The sequence below is a fragment of the Notothenia rossii genome (genome assembly GCF_949606895.1).
Source record: "Notothenia rossii genome assembly, chromosome: 7".
Classification (NCBI taxonomy): Eukaryota; Metazoa; Chordata; class Actinopteri; order Perciformes; family Nototheniidae; genus Notothenia; species Notothenia rossii.
This window is the reverse complement of record NC_136905.1, coordinates 27,207,265-27,224,460: the sequence shown is the minus strand read 5'-3', so window position 1 is coordinate 27,224,460 and position 17,196 is coordinate 27,207,265. Positions and strand designations below refer to the sequence as shown.

Sequence of the window (17,196 nt, the reverse complement as noted above, 5' to 3'; positions counted from 1 at the left end):
TAAAGTCTATAATAAAATGTATGCCATAATACATTCAGACCCTTTGGAAGAAAGGTGTTCCCATTGCAACCCATCAAAACCACTATGTTTTATCCCAGAGCAATTACAGTACATTTTCCAGGTTTCCTCCACAAAAAATGAAAATGTATCAAAATCATTGTTGTTGCAAATCATGGCCATACGGCAGACACATTAAAAACAACAAAAGTAGCATTATGTAAACATACTGGCACTTTGTTAGTGATGTCTGTCAAATGATTGATTATCCAAACATGTTCTCCTTGATATCTGAATATTCAACTTAAAAACTAATGGGTGGAAAAAGACTGAATTAAATGCAACATCATCTCCTAGAATGTTTTAATTTGGTCTGTCGATTGAATACAGACTGCCGGTGAGTTGTGGTATTATGAGATAAAGGATTGTGGTCGTATGATTTAAATTGTGTTTACAAAATAACAGCTGACTCAGTATTTAGATTCAAATCTTGCAAAGAAAAATAAAACTGCAATGACCTTGTAGCAAAGTTTTTGGGGAAGCTGCTGCAAAAAATACTTGAATGTCTTTTAAGTTAGTTGACATTCTGGAGATGTGAAGTTTAAGTAGGACACTGAGTATAATACAATGAGTGTGTTTCTTGGATGAACTTGTTGCTCGTACTGCGGGAAATTATAACGAGAATGACTCACTCTTTCCTCGGTCTCCTGCATGTCTCTCTCTTCATCATAATGATGGAGTTTCTTGCATGAGCTGGAGCTACTTGTTTCTCACCACATGTAAGGATATCTCTCTCACTGCATCGCTCTCCCTCTTTCTCCTTCCTCCAGTCTCCCCCTCTTTCTCTTTCTGTGTAGCTCCTGGCAGGGCTACAGTCTATTAAACACATAGACAGTGGGTGCTCCCCCGTGGGCTCATTAGTGAGCTGGCCCGCTTAGCCTGGGGAATCGTGGAACAGTCCATTCTGCTGGTTCCCGCAGGGGTGCCAGAGGATTCATTATGTTGTCATCCTACGTAGTCCCTTGGTGTTGAATGCACAATGTCCTATTGGATTAATAGGTAGGTTATTTTAGCTCTCAGTCATCATTATGGTTCCCATGTGGATGAATAGACTGTCTTTCATTTACATCAAATGTAAAATAAGTGTGGATCACAGCCTGACCATTGACGCATTTGTAAAAGATCAGAGCTTCATTTTCCTCCATAAGAGAATTATTTTTAAAACGTTCACCTTGTTTTAGACACAGGTAGGGACATTATTTTGCTTTTATTTCAGAGTGAATATGTTGATGCAGATGGAATCTGAAATGGGTTGTTAAGGATAAACTCCCAGGTTTAAAACTTGACTTGACAATGAGATTGCTCTGACATGGATGTCTATAATGATGACTGAGGTGTATTACATTGTTTTTATTTGTAAACACTTTTCTAAACCATTCCAGCATCTTAATCACATTATGCTACCTAGATCTTTGAGGGGGGTAATAATACAAAACAAAAGCTATTTATTCCGTCATATTTAGCTCAATCTATGACTGTTGAAAATATACTGTGCCAACAGATTGGATAACAGAAAAGTGGATCCTGGGAAAATGTGAACCTGTTTGGGATGAATTCCGCTGCGTTTGTGTGATAAGAAAAAAACTAAAACGTTTGTATCGGCAATTTCCAAAGAGTGAGTTTGATTTAAAAAAAGACATTGCATAATCTCAACATGTGACAGTTGGTGCAGTTATGTGTAGAATATGCAACAATGAAATAGTGTAATAATGTCATTATCACTCAGCTGCACCGCTTTTCAGAATTACCATGATAAATTGCCACGATGAAATTAGTGTTCAGCTGTTATTCTGAACCTTTGCCACAAAATGTGTTTTGTGAATAGACTATTGTATCTCATATCTAGGGAGAGTGGCGTCTAAGTGATGTAACACAGTGAAACACAATAATAACCTGACAGAGGCAATCACTTCTGTTCTACTTCCTGTCTTTCTCAACAATGACTTTTCTGGAAAAACTAATTTCCTCAGCCACAGAGATTTCATTAGCCCGGCCCCATTGTCTGAACACAAACAACTATTCCCTACTCAGGCAAAGGTGTGGGCTCATACAGTACACACACACCTACACAAACACTTGCACACTAACTCAAACACACACGCAACCTCTCTTTCTCTCGGTTTTGTATCGAGGTGGTGTCGGGAGCTAATCTAATTGTCAGTTTGTGATTGTGTACGTTCTTTGTTCATTTCTGCCTTTTGGTGTGTGACATTTTTCAATATTTGTTTCTGTCTGTAACTTGTAAAAATGAACCGCAAAATGTTTTGCTCACAATGGCATTCCGTTATATGCAAGAAAATCAATCCACAACCCTCCATGCTATGCTCTGCTATTGGGATGCTTTTGCACACTGTGTCACATACAAGTAGGAAAGCTAATCTTTACAAATATTAGTCAAATAGAAGACATCACCACTAGGCTGTTCTAGTCTTATGTATTTCTACTGACCTTTTGGGTAAATGCCAGATGCTTTTCAGCACATACATGATGTTCTTTTGGTCTGCATGATACAGTTACTATGCATGGTAACTATACTAAGGAGGGTCATGACTCATCAGTGTCATTTTGTTGGTGTGAGGACTTTGGATTCGAGCTGCAAGGTTTTTGAACAGCTCACGGTATAAAATCCTTAACATTTATATAGACTCCTAAAACATCTGTCTTACATTGCACCAGGAAAACAAGATTTGTTTCAGTTTTCAAATAGTTTGAATATTTGTAAAGCAAATGTTCTGAAGGTACATGGACAGTGCTCTTGCTGTGTTATATTATTATAAGTGTAATCAGGAATTTGTATTAACAATACCTTTACTACAGCCATCTTTATCATGTATTGTGATGAAACACTACACATTGTTAATTCATTTGGTAAGAGATACTCTGCCATTGAGAAGTGTTGAATGTGTTTGACAGCTCTAATTGACAAAATCCCAATAATTAAAGGATCTGTTGCTGTTAATAAAATGTACTTGTCAAAATACCTGGTTGTTTCGTTGTTTATATGCTTGCTCTGTGTTTGTGTCTGTCTTACAGGCTGATCCCATAGTTCATCACATGGCTGCAAAAGCCATAGAGAACATTGCCAGTGCTGTCTCTGGCTCCTCCCACCAACTGGCTACTACCGAGATAGGCTGTGCCCTGTGGTACCTGTTCACTCACTCCACCCTGGAGGCTGTAAGAGTCACTGCTATCTCTGTGAGTTCACACGCATGAAAACACACACTTATAGATTTCATCATGTATGTGTGACTGTGGAGAAAAAACATATTCACAAAACTTCATCTATATTTGACCTATAAGCACTATGAAAAGGAAAAGCAGGCAAATATGCCTGATACTTGAACATCTTCTTATAGATTTTAGATGTATTATAATATTTCTATGTCGGGCCACTCCTGAACGACCTCAAATAATAACAATTGATGACCTTTTCATGGTAAATGACAACAAAATGATAAAACAAATGTAAGCTTTCCCCTCCACATATCTAGATTGGCTACATGTACACCTATTAACATAGCCTTCAAGCAGCATTGATATACTCTATTCATAGATTGTGAATCATATAAACAAAGTTGTAAATAAAACAATAGATTTAAACAAAATTAATTAGTAGGTTGTAATTTGTCACTCCATGTTATTCAATATTAAACACATGCATCTTATTTTAAGGCATTACCATTAGAGTGAAATGGGAACACAATCCATGAATGGCATACATTACATCTGTCTTTCTTTGTCTCCAGGCTCTTTCAAGGCTAACCCGGGTGCTCCCAGCAGTCTTCTTGGCAGTGATTGACACCTGTGGCCCTGCGGCCATCTTGGAGGGCGTTGGTGGAGCAGGGGCCAGGGTCCAGCAACACCTGCTCACTGCTATGGCCACGGCCCTGCTCACCTCACCCATCCAAACACACCGCGTCACACAGAGCACGGTGCGTAGAAACGCCTTTGCACACCTGAATAAGAGTGTAAGAATATACTGCAAAATGTGAAATGGAAACATGCAGATAACTTATCAACTGGACTGAGAAAACCTAAACACTAGCAACCGTAGTTTTACCCTTATGTTTGATTGATATTGCTATGGAGAGATTCTACTGGAAATGTATGTAGCAACATCACAGGTCAATTTATTTAAAGACGTTAAAGAGGAAAGTGACAAATATGGAGATTTTAACACAACAAGAGAAACAACTCACTCACGTCTTCCTCTCTTTTTTTCCTCACAGTACATGAACTATTGCTGAACTGTGCGTGAACTAATTTGTGATAAATTACTTATTTAATGTTCATAATGCAGCATATCTAGTATGTATACAGTACCGTACGTAGTGCTAATCTTGGTGAGGCAGAGGGGCTAAAATTGATTTGAAGGTTTTTCACTTGGAGTCTGGCATTGGTAATTGACTCAGAACTGAATTTATTTGCATTGAGCATTTCCAATTTAACACCAGCATACAAAGTTAGTACATCAACTCTGCTCTAATTATACACTGATATGCATTCACCCCCCCATCTCTCCAACCCCCCCCCATCGCTCCTCTCTCCTTCCCCTGGCACAAAGACAGACAGTCCAAGAGTTTGTTTACACAGAACTCTCTGTGTGTCTGTGTGTGTCTGTGTGTGTGTGTGCATGCACATACACTAATTTGCAGAGTGTGTCAGTATCTGGGCTAATTGGCTGAATTAACGAGCTGCAGCCTTCTACTTCAGCAAAGCATTATGGGTAGTGGGGAGGGACTTATCAGCTAGGCACACACTACGGGGCTTTGAAATTAATTAAGTTGGTGTGCAACCACATAAACACACATGCATGCACGTTCTCTCACACGCTCACACATGCACACAGTCAGAAGCGTATGGTGTTGGTGATAATGGTAATGAATGTTGGCCAGTCGCACATTTTCCCAACCAGTTACTACCGCAGAGTTTATGCTGAGTGAATGGATGTCTGGAGTAGCTGTGGGCATACAAGTTTGTTTTGTGTGTATTTGTGTTGTGTGTGCGCATGTTGTGTGATAATGGAGTCTGAGCTGATTAAGTTTTAGCCAGTTAGTCGAAGCATTTTCAGATTTATTTTGAACACCTCAGGGAAAATGTTGCATTCTTATTTCTTTGCATACATGATTTGGAGACATTGCAGTAATATCTCATGATGTGATACCCTGAGAACATAGTGCTGTGAACAGTGTGCAAACATGTTTTCTCTTCACACTCAACCTTTGTGGATGCGATGTTCCCATGCAAACATCTTGGGCTTGTAAGCATATACACTGCATATATACAACTTGACTTGACTGTTCAGCAGCAGAAACATACACAACCTGTCAGTTCAGCTTTATTCGTTTGTGCGTTTGTGTCTTGCAGGATTTGGTGTTGAAGGTGCTACGCTGTCTAGAGAGTCCATTCACAGTAACAAGAGCCAAAGCATTACTACTGCTACTGCTACTGATACAGGACAACACACACACGCTTCTATTCTGCTGTCAGCACAGGTAAATACTCACTTACACCCACACACATGCAGGCCTGCACATTCACTCATACATATAGACAAGGTCTCTTCCCTAATAATATGTAATTAAAATATGCTTATAGCCAGATTACATATATGTCATTTTGTCAAACTAGAAAAATAGCTTACAATTTGTCACTAACTGTGACCTAGTAATGAATGGTTTTATGAGATTGTATCCCTTCAATATGTCTAGTGATACGTGATAGAGCCGGCCAGCTAACCAATCAGAGCAGAGTAGGCTCTGGTTTCTGACAGTGGGTGAAAAGAGGTGCTGAAGCACCGGCAGTATGAGAAAAATAAAGACGAGCACAAAATACAAATACGAAACCTGTACCTAAGCATAATAGGGCCCCTTAAAGACATGATTTTCTCTAACCAGTTTCATTCCTAACAAACTGAAATGCAAGACTGGCAGTTTTACAATTGACTTGGCATGGACTTGTTATACAATGAATTGAGTTAAAAACATTTAGGACAATACCAAGAAACGTGGCCATGCATTAAGTGGAGTGCTTTTTCTTAAAACATCCCTCCCACATTCTGATACAAGCACTCAGGAATTGCTTTTCAACACAGTTGTCTGGTATTTAAAGCAGACTGCTTTGAGAAGGGAGGCTCCCTTCATAAAAAGCGCTGCCGGGGGCTGTTGGCAAGGCAGTTGTACTCTCCGTAACCTTTGCGTTAACTAGCACAGCAGCCGTGGGAATGATAATATAAATGTACATGTATGTACCCTGGTCATTCAGTTTGTTCTGCTGTATGTTGTAACTTTACAGGAACTTCAAATGGTTTATTAGCTGGTTGTCCTGTGTTTCACCCCACGCCAACTTGAAATGCAGCTCTGAATGTTCTTAGCCCCCATGATCAGATGCATATGCATAATATTAATATATTTACAGTATATATACAGAGACAATTCCCCATATAATTTATGACCAGTTGGTATTGCTGTTTGAACAACATGCCCCAGATTACTGACATATGAATCCTCAGAACTGTCTCTCTTTTTGCACTCTCTTCTCCCATTCTCTTTTTCTTGCTAAGTATGTTATCTCTTTTATTGAAATGCTTCTCACTTATTCTCTCTTTGTCTGAGATTCTTTATTTCTTTGACAGCAATACCTTTCTGACATTTGATATGTGTGAACTGTCCATTTTTTCCATGAAAGAATAAGGTTGAGTTATGCTTGTTTTCATAACAAATGGTTTATGAATGATGTTTGTGTCTTAGGAATGATTTTAAGTCACCAAGGTGCCAACCTGGTAACACCTTTGACTCACTGAATAACAAAACCTATATGTCAGTATATATGTAGTTTCATATGTTGCCAAGTAACAAAAGCCATTGAATGTTTTAATTGTTTTACACTTCTCAGACTTTATAGTGTTAAGAGTAAATGCTGCGTCCTAATTCCATCATAAAAAACAGAACTAATTGAGTATTGAGCATGTAGCGGGTTCATATGAAATCTCGACAGAAGTATGTATCCTTGAACATGTCATTGTGCTTAATGAATGCCTAATTTCAGCTGGTAATAATAATACAAATAGCTGCTTGTCTCTCTCTCTCTCTCCTCTCACTTGCTCTCCCTCTGTTCACTGTGTTAGAGCTGTCAGAGCTGACCTGCCTGTCTCTCTCCCACCGAGCGCTCTGCATGATTCAACCACACACAGGCGCACGTCTTTCAGGCCCGCTCTCACCCAGGCCCGCTGTGTTTAATTAGCTCCTCAGTGGCGTGAAAATGTATGTGTGTTCCTGTGTGTGTATATGTGTTTTTGTCTGCATGAGATAAAGTTGTGCAGGCCGTCTCGCTGAGAAAGTGTCAAGATTGCCGTTGGGAGTGGAGTGTGATGGCTTTCAACAGACACTGTCACACACACAAAGAGTGGGCCACTTGTAGGTTAGTTGTGTGAGAGTGCTTTGTCCCACAGTGACTGACAAAGAGGTGGCAAGTTTGTCTCTCTTTATTTAGCAATCGGAACAAAAATGTCTGGAAGACTTACAGGCAAAATTCTAGCATACAAATAGATAGAAAAGCAGGCGAATAGCAGGTAAAAAAGAGACAGTTACAAAGACATAATAGTTTAGTCTTAGAAAAAAAAAGCTTGCATTATATTTGAGGTTGGTGAGGTCCTCACATAATGTTGACTTTGTGTTGTTGAAGACCGATTTATGCGTCAGACAACATGTGTTCATGAACCTACTTTTATATTAACCTTGGTTGACAGGCTTTAAAGTGTTAAAAGGTTTGTATACAGCAGAAATGATTTGTGAAACAGGCATATCACATAGTACTCAACACACAACCAAGCCTACTGTAAGACACATGGCTCTAGGGAGGACAACGTGTGTGACGGATGGTCAGTCCGCAACTCTGTCTGGAATAGAAGTATCTCAACAGCTACTGGATGGATGACCATATCATTGTGTGCAGATGTTCATGGTACCGTGAGGGAATATCCAAATAACAATTTAAACATTTATCCTTGGGCTACTGGAGATGCTGGCATGACATTTGTTTTAAACACTCAAGATGAATTGTAATAACTTTAGTGATTCCTTACATTTTGATCAGGCAACATTATTAAATGACCAAAACCCTGCAACACTAATGATACATCTCTGCACGCTAACTTCAGTTATGACAAAAAACATTCTCTGACCAAAACTAATTGTAACATTATTTGTTGTTTTCATTTTTTATCCTATTAATTGTTTTAATACCTTTTTTTAAATGCTCCCTAAGTGTTGTTGGGAGAACTTGTTTTCATATATGAGACTCTGAGTTTGGTGATACCAACTAGATTTAGCTTTGAATCCAGTAATTACTATTTTGAGTGCCTCTAACATTCATTAGACCCTTAATATACTGTAGTAGCAGTGGTTGTGTGGGAGTTCATATAGCTGTGAACCGTCGCTGCTAATCTTTTATGCAACATTATGAGGAACACTACTGAATTTGTAATCCCTCACTCCCCCTGCTCCATTCCCACACCAAAGCTTAGAATCAATATCTGTTAACTAATATGACCTCGCCGAATCTCTCTGCATGTGTCTGCTCTGCATTTATGCTTTTTGTGCCTGTGTGCGCTTGTGCACACATGTGTGGGTGTGTTTGTGTGTCAGTAATGAATATCAGTTAGCAGTGGTAACCTTTCCGCTCTGCTATGAATTTGTGAATAGAATATTATTGATTACTGTTCAATACAAGCAGTCTGACGAGAATACCAATGTTTTTGAACTCAGGGTTTTTCTGTCTGTCTCCCTCTCCACCAATCTCCCTGGCCCTTTTGTCTGTCGACGTTTTATAGCTCATTGTCCAGAATCATATTATTATTGTGTCTTTATCATTTTTACACGCTGGACATTAAATCAATACTTCTGAGCAACTCGCATTGAAGGGGCAAAAAAAAGGATGCGTTCTTAAAATGTGAGTTTAAACATCACGTTATGCATTCTGTGACTTGCTATGTGTGTGTGTCTTTCTATCTAGGCTTGTATTGCACCTGGAGAGAGACCTGCGCAAAGCCACTCCCCTCAGAGAGAACCCCATCCAATCAGGATACCTCACTCAGTGTCTGGATTTACTGATTGTATATCTAGGAAGCACTGCCTCACTGATACTGGGTATAGACACACACACACAAACACACTACTATCAATTTACTCAACATTCACAAATCCATTTTTTTAGATTTATTTTTCTCATTTTTAAAAAAACTAAAAAGTAAGTCCCTCCTCTCTCATTGTTTTGTGTCTCCTTTTGTGTCTTGTCTCCTTTTCTCTCTCCAGAGGAAGTGTTATGTGCATTACGAGGTGTGATCGGGAGGAGACATCCAACTACAGCTCAGAGCAAGAAGTTAAAACCCACTTTGCCTTCAATGTCTGTGGTGCTGGAACTTCTTTCATCGCAGGTATCTTGGACATAAAGGAGTTTTCTTCATTGTTTAATTGTAATGTTCATGTTTAGTGCCTGCAAAGTACCAACATATAATTACTCATAGATAACCAGTACCCATCCTCAGTGTTAAACCTAGTATTTTGTCTCAAAAAGTAAAATATTGCATTGTCAATATACTGTTTTACCTGTTGTTTTGTTACGTGGGCCTGTAAATAAACACAGTATATGGGATGATGTGCTTGGTTTAGATAGATACACCTGGCTAAAGAAGGTGCTGTGGCACTGCACATTGTTACACAGTTTGGGTTCCAAAAGACTCAAATAAAAACAATGAACCTTTTTCCTTTTTACTGCTCTTCACATTATCATCATATTATTCACCCCGTCCCTGTTTGCATGTGTGACTGACTCTCTGTCCTCTTGCAGGTCTTTCGATGTCAAATTGTAACTGAAGAGTTTATAACTCAAACTGGATTGCTGCTGGTATGTGTCTGGTTCTTTAGTATTATGTTAGATAAGGACATCATGACTTTATCTTTTATTGTTTTAACACTGAAGTCGAGAGTTATTCCATTTGACACATTTGACATGTTGGAGCCAATAACAGCACATAATGATCAGTAAATGTCTGAAAAAAGACAAAAGTGAAGAGTCATTTCTACCCTCTCTCTTTCTCACAGAACTATATCGCCTCCATAGAGTCCAATGAAACCAATCTGGCCAGTTCTTTGGGTAAGCTAGTTTCTCTATTACTAAATTAGCATGTCGGTTAAGAGTCTACAATATTTTTACTTTGATGAAACGTACTACTATGCAACCATTTTCATGTTTCCTGGATTAAGTTATGCTTTAATGATCATTATTACCTTTTTTTTCTTTTGGAACCAACATTTTACTGAATAAAGCAGCTTGTCGTAAAAACAACATTACATATTTCTTTAGCTTAAAGTTCAGTGAAGGCCCTACTTACACACTCACAAGTTGTCTTTGGAACATAAGAAGAAAAATATCAATATGTAAGAGAAGTTAAGCCTTGGAGATACAGATGGCATGAGTTCTAAAGCGTATGCACAAGGTGAGTTGCGGAGTGCAGGGTCATCCATAGTTCACTCTCCTGGAGAAGCTGAATATCAACCACCCTCCGCACTGGGTCATCCCCCTTTATTATGAAGCAGATGGTTCAGAATGATGTTTGATTCTCTGTTCAGGCGTAGCTGTATGTGAGGAGTTGATTAGGACATCTCTGTCCATTGTGGAAGTCCTGAGTCAGCACCATGCTCTGATCACTCCACATCATTCTGCTGTTGTAAGTATGCATGCAATCAAATATGCAACTTGCTTCCTGCCTGTCTACCTGCTTCAGCCCTGACTGTGTGTGTGTGTGTGCGTGTGTGTGTGTGTGTGTGTGTGTGTGTGTGTGTGTGTGTGTGTGTGTGTGTGTGTGTGTGTGTGTGTGTGTGTGTGTGTGTGTGTGTGTGTGTGTGTGTGTGGATGGATACCTCTCTTTCTGTCTGACTGACTGTGTGCAGAGACTTTATTAAAGAAATAAAGGATGACACGAACAGTCATTATCCTGTAACCATCTGATTTCTACTATCCATTTTTTTTAATTGTTTTCTACTTTAGAAAAACACAAGTAATACATTGCTTTGCTTTTATAAGACAGCTTGCACAGAAAAAGTGAGGCCTATAAGAATGGTCAGGTTTAAGAGTCTTTATTAATATCTCCAGTATTTGTCCATTTCATATAGTGCCCCAGGTTTTATATTCAGCACGTATCTTCCAGTATATCAAACCTGGCTATTAGTGGTCAGAGGACAGAGGGTCTCCTTGTGTGCTATTAGGCAAGACACTAATCAACTATTGAACCAACGGAGCCTCATTCTAAACGTGTCTAAGAGTGTGTGTGTGTGTGCACGTACGTGAATGTGCATGCGATAGGACGAAGAATATTGACATATTGAAGTAGAAAGCAGCAGGAAGCAGACAGGATGGGGGGAAATAAAATAAAAGAGATGAGGAATAGAGAATAGGAGCAGAGAGGAGTTTTGCTGCTACTGATAGTCAATAACACAGGAAGACACTTTAATTACCGACAGCCAGCTCAGATTAACTTGTAATGCCCGCTGGGCAAGGACACACAGTGCTGTTTGAGTTACTTTACCTCTCAGAATACTTAATACAAAGTAAAGTTTGTAGGAAAGTTGGCCAACAGAACCAGAACTTTATTTGTGCTTTAGTCATCTTAAAAAGTTAAACATTTTAGCTATGTAAGCACTGCCAAATGATATCAAGTAGTGATGGAGAGCAATTAACTGAGTGTCCCAGTTGATAGTCAGATTAATGTAGGGGCTACAAGCTGTCCAGTGGATGCATTTGCATTACTCTTAAACAATATCAAATTGAGTTGATTAACAACATTGATCAATAATATTTCAATTTGTTGCTTTGGGTAAACCACCATCCTCTTTTTAGTGTTGTTTGCGGCATTATCAACCATTCAGCCTTCTAGTAAGGCCAATAAATACTGAGCATCTTCATACACTTCTGTCTCTTTTTAGGAGCTGCATGCTAACCATAGCATATGTGTTGTTGAATGAATGGTAAACAGTAGCTTCAGCACAGCAGGTATATTGGAAAAAGAATCAAACTATGTTTGTATTGACTTTAGTGAATACGGTCTTCTTTGGCAGCTTTTATGCATGTAAAATAGGTAGATGAGGTTACTAGGTGACTTGGTAAGAGAACTAAAACATAAAATGGGGACAAGAAAGGATTTCAGACATGTCACACACACACACACACACACACACACACACACACACACACACACACACACACACACACACACACACACACACACACACACACACACAGTCTTTTGATGGTTGTTATATTAATACACATCATTAAGTGGTGGACAACATCCTTTGTAGTTTCCTCGCTCTGGCTTTCAATGAAATGACCTCTCACTCAGCATTAGTGTTGTTTCTATGGTAATATAAGTAATCATGCAAATTCATGCAATACAGATACATGTCTATATTAGGAATTGAGAAAGTTCATTTATGTGTTTGTGTGTATGCACGTTTGTGTGTGTGTGTGTTTTAAATGGATCATACAACATTGCATTTCCATGGTAATGTGATCCTCTGTGTGTGGTCTGTGTGGACGATGCCCACTGAATTAATACAGTGAAGTGTCTTTTATTCAGTTTAATCAAAAAAGACGTCCTGTTTTCAGATGTGCCGTATATTAAGTAGTTTTTCAGTGGAAAGGCGGAAATTGCTCTCCCCCCTTCAATGAAAGGACACAGGACAATATTGAACTGTTGCTAATATATATTTAGATTCTGTTCAGCAGTGAGTTTCTAAAGTTTATTTTTGCTGCTACAGTATTTCACCCAGTTTTGGCCTGAGTTTTTTCATGTCCGTTGCACAGACATTATCTGCAGATGAACTTATTTAACACAACATAATAATTGTGCAAAATCCTAAGATTGTTTTGCCACTGAGTAATCGGCTTTTTACAAGGCTTCCTGGTTGCAATGCTGTGTTACAGTTGTAAACAAATATGTGTCTGTCTATTTACCTCTCTTGAAGGTTGTGGATGCCATCCTGCCTCCTCTGACAACACTGGCTTTCAGCAGAAATGGTAAGAGAGATGGAAGGGCATTTTGGACAGGGGAGAGAGAATAGAGAGAGTGAAAAGATGTGGAAATTGAAGCAAATGTCAGAGAGAGGGAGGAAGAAAAGTGAACAGAGGAAATGGCAAATTGGAAAGAGTAGGAAATAAGAGATAGGGGCATTAGTCTGAATGGTTAATGCACAACCCACGCTACTGCCAGTGTCTCATGCAACACTATTTAGTTTAATATTAAAGAGCGCACAATATTGAGTTATGCTCTGAATGTAAGAATGTATATATAACTACTCTACTGTATATCGTAATGAATATGTATACAGACTTTCACATTTTACTTGTTTGACGTGTAATTTATCGTTGTTCTAAACACTTCTTTATTCCATGTGAATAATATCTTTCTCCGTGTGTGCTCCAGTGGAGTGGTCTGTGTTTGTTTTGAGGGTGCTCTCCGAACTCAGTGTTGTCCTGCTGGTCCAGGGGAGGGATGGAACAGAAGGAGAGGAGGAGACAGAGAAAAAGCAAAAAGGAATAGAGGAAAGAGGAAATCATGCTGGAAGCTCCTATAATCAAATCTTTGCTCTGGTCACTAAATCCCTGCTTCCAAGGTTTGTCAGACTCTTTCTAAAAATCTCTTTTATACTGTCACTGTGTCTCTCCGTCCCTCCATTTTGTTTCTGTAAGAACAAAAAAGCATTGTAGGTTTTTTAAATGGCATTTTAACATCAATACAAGGTAACCAATCAGATGTTGATACTTTAGGAATAAGTCCAAAAGACCAAAATCAAAATCATTTGATGTCAGTGGTATTGTTCTTGAATATGTTTCTCGATATTAAAACAACACTTCCTTTAACCCCTGTTTCAAGTCCTACCTTGTCCTATGCTTAAGCAGCTAGCACTCTTTTAAGGAAATACTATCCAACCATCTTTCTGATGAATAACTGATATGTTGGGGGAGTTACAATCTTGTTATGAATACTAGTGTCCTTCCATCATATCATATCATCGTTCATATCACATCCTTTTAATTGTCAAACACATTGAAAAGCATTTTTTGTACGAGTGTAAGCCTCAAACAACAGTGCATTCGGCTGAGAGCAGTTTGTAGAAGTTCATGACAGAGTAACAAAAATGGAAAATAGAAGTTGACATTTGTGCTGCGTTTCTCTCACTTTACTTCCAACCCTCTATGTTGAGCTATACAGTCTCCTCCTATACCATTACTATTCATATCTTCCCTTTTTTTAAGCGTGACTCTTTCTCAGTGTTGCCTCATGTGTTACCTTTTGTTCACCTTTATTTCATTTCTCCTTCTCACACTCGCATCTCTCCTCTTGCCTCTCAACTTCTCTCCTCTTCTCCTCTTCCCATATGTCTTTTTTCTCTCCTCGTCTCCTATTGTAACTCCACTTCTACCCTCCCCCTCCTCCCCATCCCTCTCTCCAGAGCGTTTCCAGTTTCCACTCAGTTACTAATGATTAGAACAGTACATTTATTATTTACACCATGAAAGCCAAATGTTGTTCTCATGCGTGTTTGTGTAGGTACGAGACTCTTCTTCGAGCAGCAGAGCCTATCCCACTCTACGCACTCAAACTGCTGGTATCGATGACTGAACACAGCACGCACATATGCAGGTACCGCACACACACACACGCACGCACGCACACACTCAAACAAGACGTACTGGCGATGATGCAGGGCTTATCTATATGTAGATACTATGGTAGATAACAACAAAAATGAACACATTTTACGGTGATTTAATTGTAATACACGTTTCAAAATGGGGCAGAAATAACTACATAATGATAGCGGTCAGTAGAAACCATGAATTAATGCTTTGAAATGTGCTTACAAGACGACAGTCGAAAAACATTTAAAATGCGTGTTTTTTTAATGGAGATGGGATCGATCCGGCTAAGCTACCGTTGAAGCTGCTCTGTCCACACTCACAGCAATTCCAGACAGACATAAATATACAAGAGACTGTTTTTGCCATGCCAGACAGTCATTTATAACTTTTCTCCAGTTTCTGAACAGATATGAGGAGCCGTGTGCCGTTGCCCAGAGCCAACGGCTCCTGTTTTGCTTTTCTGATTCACGATCAGTGATATCAGTCAGAGATTCTCAAAGCTGATTAGCTTTTGACTCTTGCAAATGATGCGAATCTCGCCAATGTCATCATTCGCGCCACGTCGTTTGTTTCTCTGCATTTACTTTGCATGATGTTAAACGCATTGCAACGCAATGTGTGCGGAATGAGCATATGTTTAGGTGCGGGGCATCACTAAGCGGTTCACCAATCACAACAGAGCAGGCCATATAACCAATCGGGCAAATATGAAATAAAATACAAATATTAAACTGGACAATAAGGAGAATAGGGCCCTTTAACATACTTTATTCTTTCTTATAGTAACTGAACTTTTGTGAAAATGTTTTTGTAAACTTGAGATATTTTTGACTCTTTAGGTTCTGGCCAAGACTGAGCTGTGGTCATTTAAAAGTGTGTTGCAGTCCTGGCAGGCGCACACAAACAGCCACATTTTAGGCACTTGTAATTTTTTAATGCCAAGGCCGGTTATTCCCAGTTCAGCTGTGTAAACCATTACTCACTGAATTGTATTCACAACGCAGACACATGGATTCATGCACAAAAACATTTTCATCCCATCTTGAAGCCAGTGTTTTCTACTTGAGTAATGGGTTTAGCTGCACGCATAAAGTGCTGTATCCTTTGAGATGTGACATATTGTGTTGATACTTCTTTGCACACTATCTTTAGATCAACAACCGTAATTAATGCTGGCATAAAATCCACTACCGCATAGCGTCAAAGTAATGTTGCTATACATGAATTAAAAAAACATGTCTTGGGGAAGCAGTCAGTTGATGGGTTTTCTGGTTTGGTTGCACAGAGAATCTGCTGATCCTTATTCTAACCATGAGATGGTCCGCCTGTGTGTGCAAATGTGCGTGTGGGCATGCGTCTTACTGGTGCTTGCAATGATCTACGTGGGTCTGATAGATGTGTTCTAACAGCAGCTGTCAGTACATCTTGATTCTCTGGTCATCTGGCTTCTATTTTAGCTTTTGACTGACAAGGAAGGTGAGGGTAAAAATGGGGGCAGAGAGAAAGAGAGAAGTGAATATATGCTTGGGAGTAAGGATAGATGAAGAAAGTAAGAAATAAATAGACTAGGAGATTCAGTTGGGAAGGAGAGAAAATGTTAACCACAGGTGAAAGACGAGTATTGAATAGTATGAAGTGTGAATCAACATCATCACTTCCTAGAGCTTAAGAAGCACGGACAACGGTGCCGTTTTATCGACACTTCTATATTAATCGTTCATTACTAAGTATTCATTTTCAACCTTGATAGTTAACCTTCTGTTTCGTCCTTCCCCTTCATTTTGTCCCCTCTTCCATCCACTTATTTTATCTACTTCAGCATTACTAACTCAACAAACCTCTTATCACTATAATTCCACTTCCCCTCCATCTCTTCACACCATCCTTGGGTTCAAAGGTCACCCTTATATCTGAATTCGCCCCTACTTCTCTTATCAGTAATGTTCCGCCCATCTCGTCTCCATCCTTCCCTTCCTCCACCTCTCCTCATTCCCTTATTTCCTTGACAGAAGTCGAGTGACGTGAACTTTTCAAATTGGTGTCAGCACTCTCCTCTCTACATCTCTGTTTTCTCTCACTCATTTCCCTCTGACATTATTAACAATATTTCACATTCTCCCTCTTCCTCCCTCGTTCTTTCTCGCACCATCTGTAATTTATGAACATTAGTCCTCGTTTCTCTCTTTCCCTCTGCCCTCTCTCCACAACTCTCCCTCCATCACCGCGGTTATACAATCAGAAATTAAATTGCCTGGGTCTTGGTTAGATAAGTGTGGCTATGAAGCCAGCCGAGCGGTAATTAGATGGTAAATTGGGGACATTAGCGTTGTGAAGGCAGCCTGCTGTTTCTCTCTGCATTATCACAGCCCAGACACACCTTCAAACAACTACATTTACTGTGACCTTTAGCCAAAGTGTGTGTGTGTGTGTGTGTGTGTG

The 17,196-nt window shown here is 39.4% G+C and overlaps 1 protein-coding gene across 6 annotated transcripts in view; it reads left to right on the top strand.

Annotated features, from left to right (window-relative positions):
• Nucleotides 1-17,196, top strand: part of ulk4 (unc-51 like kinase 4) — an 81,459-nt gene that overhangs the window by 30,741 nt on the left and 33,522 nt on the right. For all 6 annotated transcript variants that reach the window (XR_013810248.1, XM_079693500.1, XM_079693499.1 and 3 more), the window contains 11 exons: nucleotides 3,091-3,252; nucleotides 3,804-3,989; nucleotides 5,425-5,552; nucleotides 9,070-9,203; nucleotides 9,369-9,490; nucleotides 9,904-9,960; nucleotides 10,158-10,209; nucleotides 10,686-10,783; nucleotides 13,080-13,131; nucleotides 13,538-13,727; nucleotides 14,666-14,758. Coding sequence is in view for 5 of the 6 variants with exons in the window: in XM_079693500.1 (XP_079549626.1) it covers nucleotides 3,091-3,252; nucleotides 3,804-3,989; nucleotides 5,425-5,552; nucleotides 9,070-9,203; nucleotides 9,369-9,490; nucleotides 9,904-9,960; nucleotides 10,158-10,209; nucleotides 10,686-10,783; nucleotides 13,080-13,131; nucleotides 13,538-13,727; nucleotides 14,666-14,758 (1,274 nt within the window). In the remaining variant the exon portion in view is untranslated. The remainder of the gene's footprint in view (nucleotides 1-3,090; nucleotides 3,253-3,803; nucleotides 3,990-5,424; nucleotides 5,553-9,069; nucleotides 9,204-9,368; nucleotides 9,491-9,903; nucleotides 9,961-10,157; nucleotides 10,210-10,685; nucleotides 10,784-13,079; nucleotides 13,132-13,537; nucleotides 13,728-14,665; nucleotides 14,759-17,196) is intronic.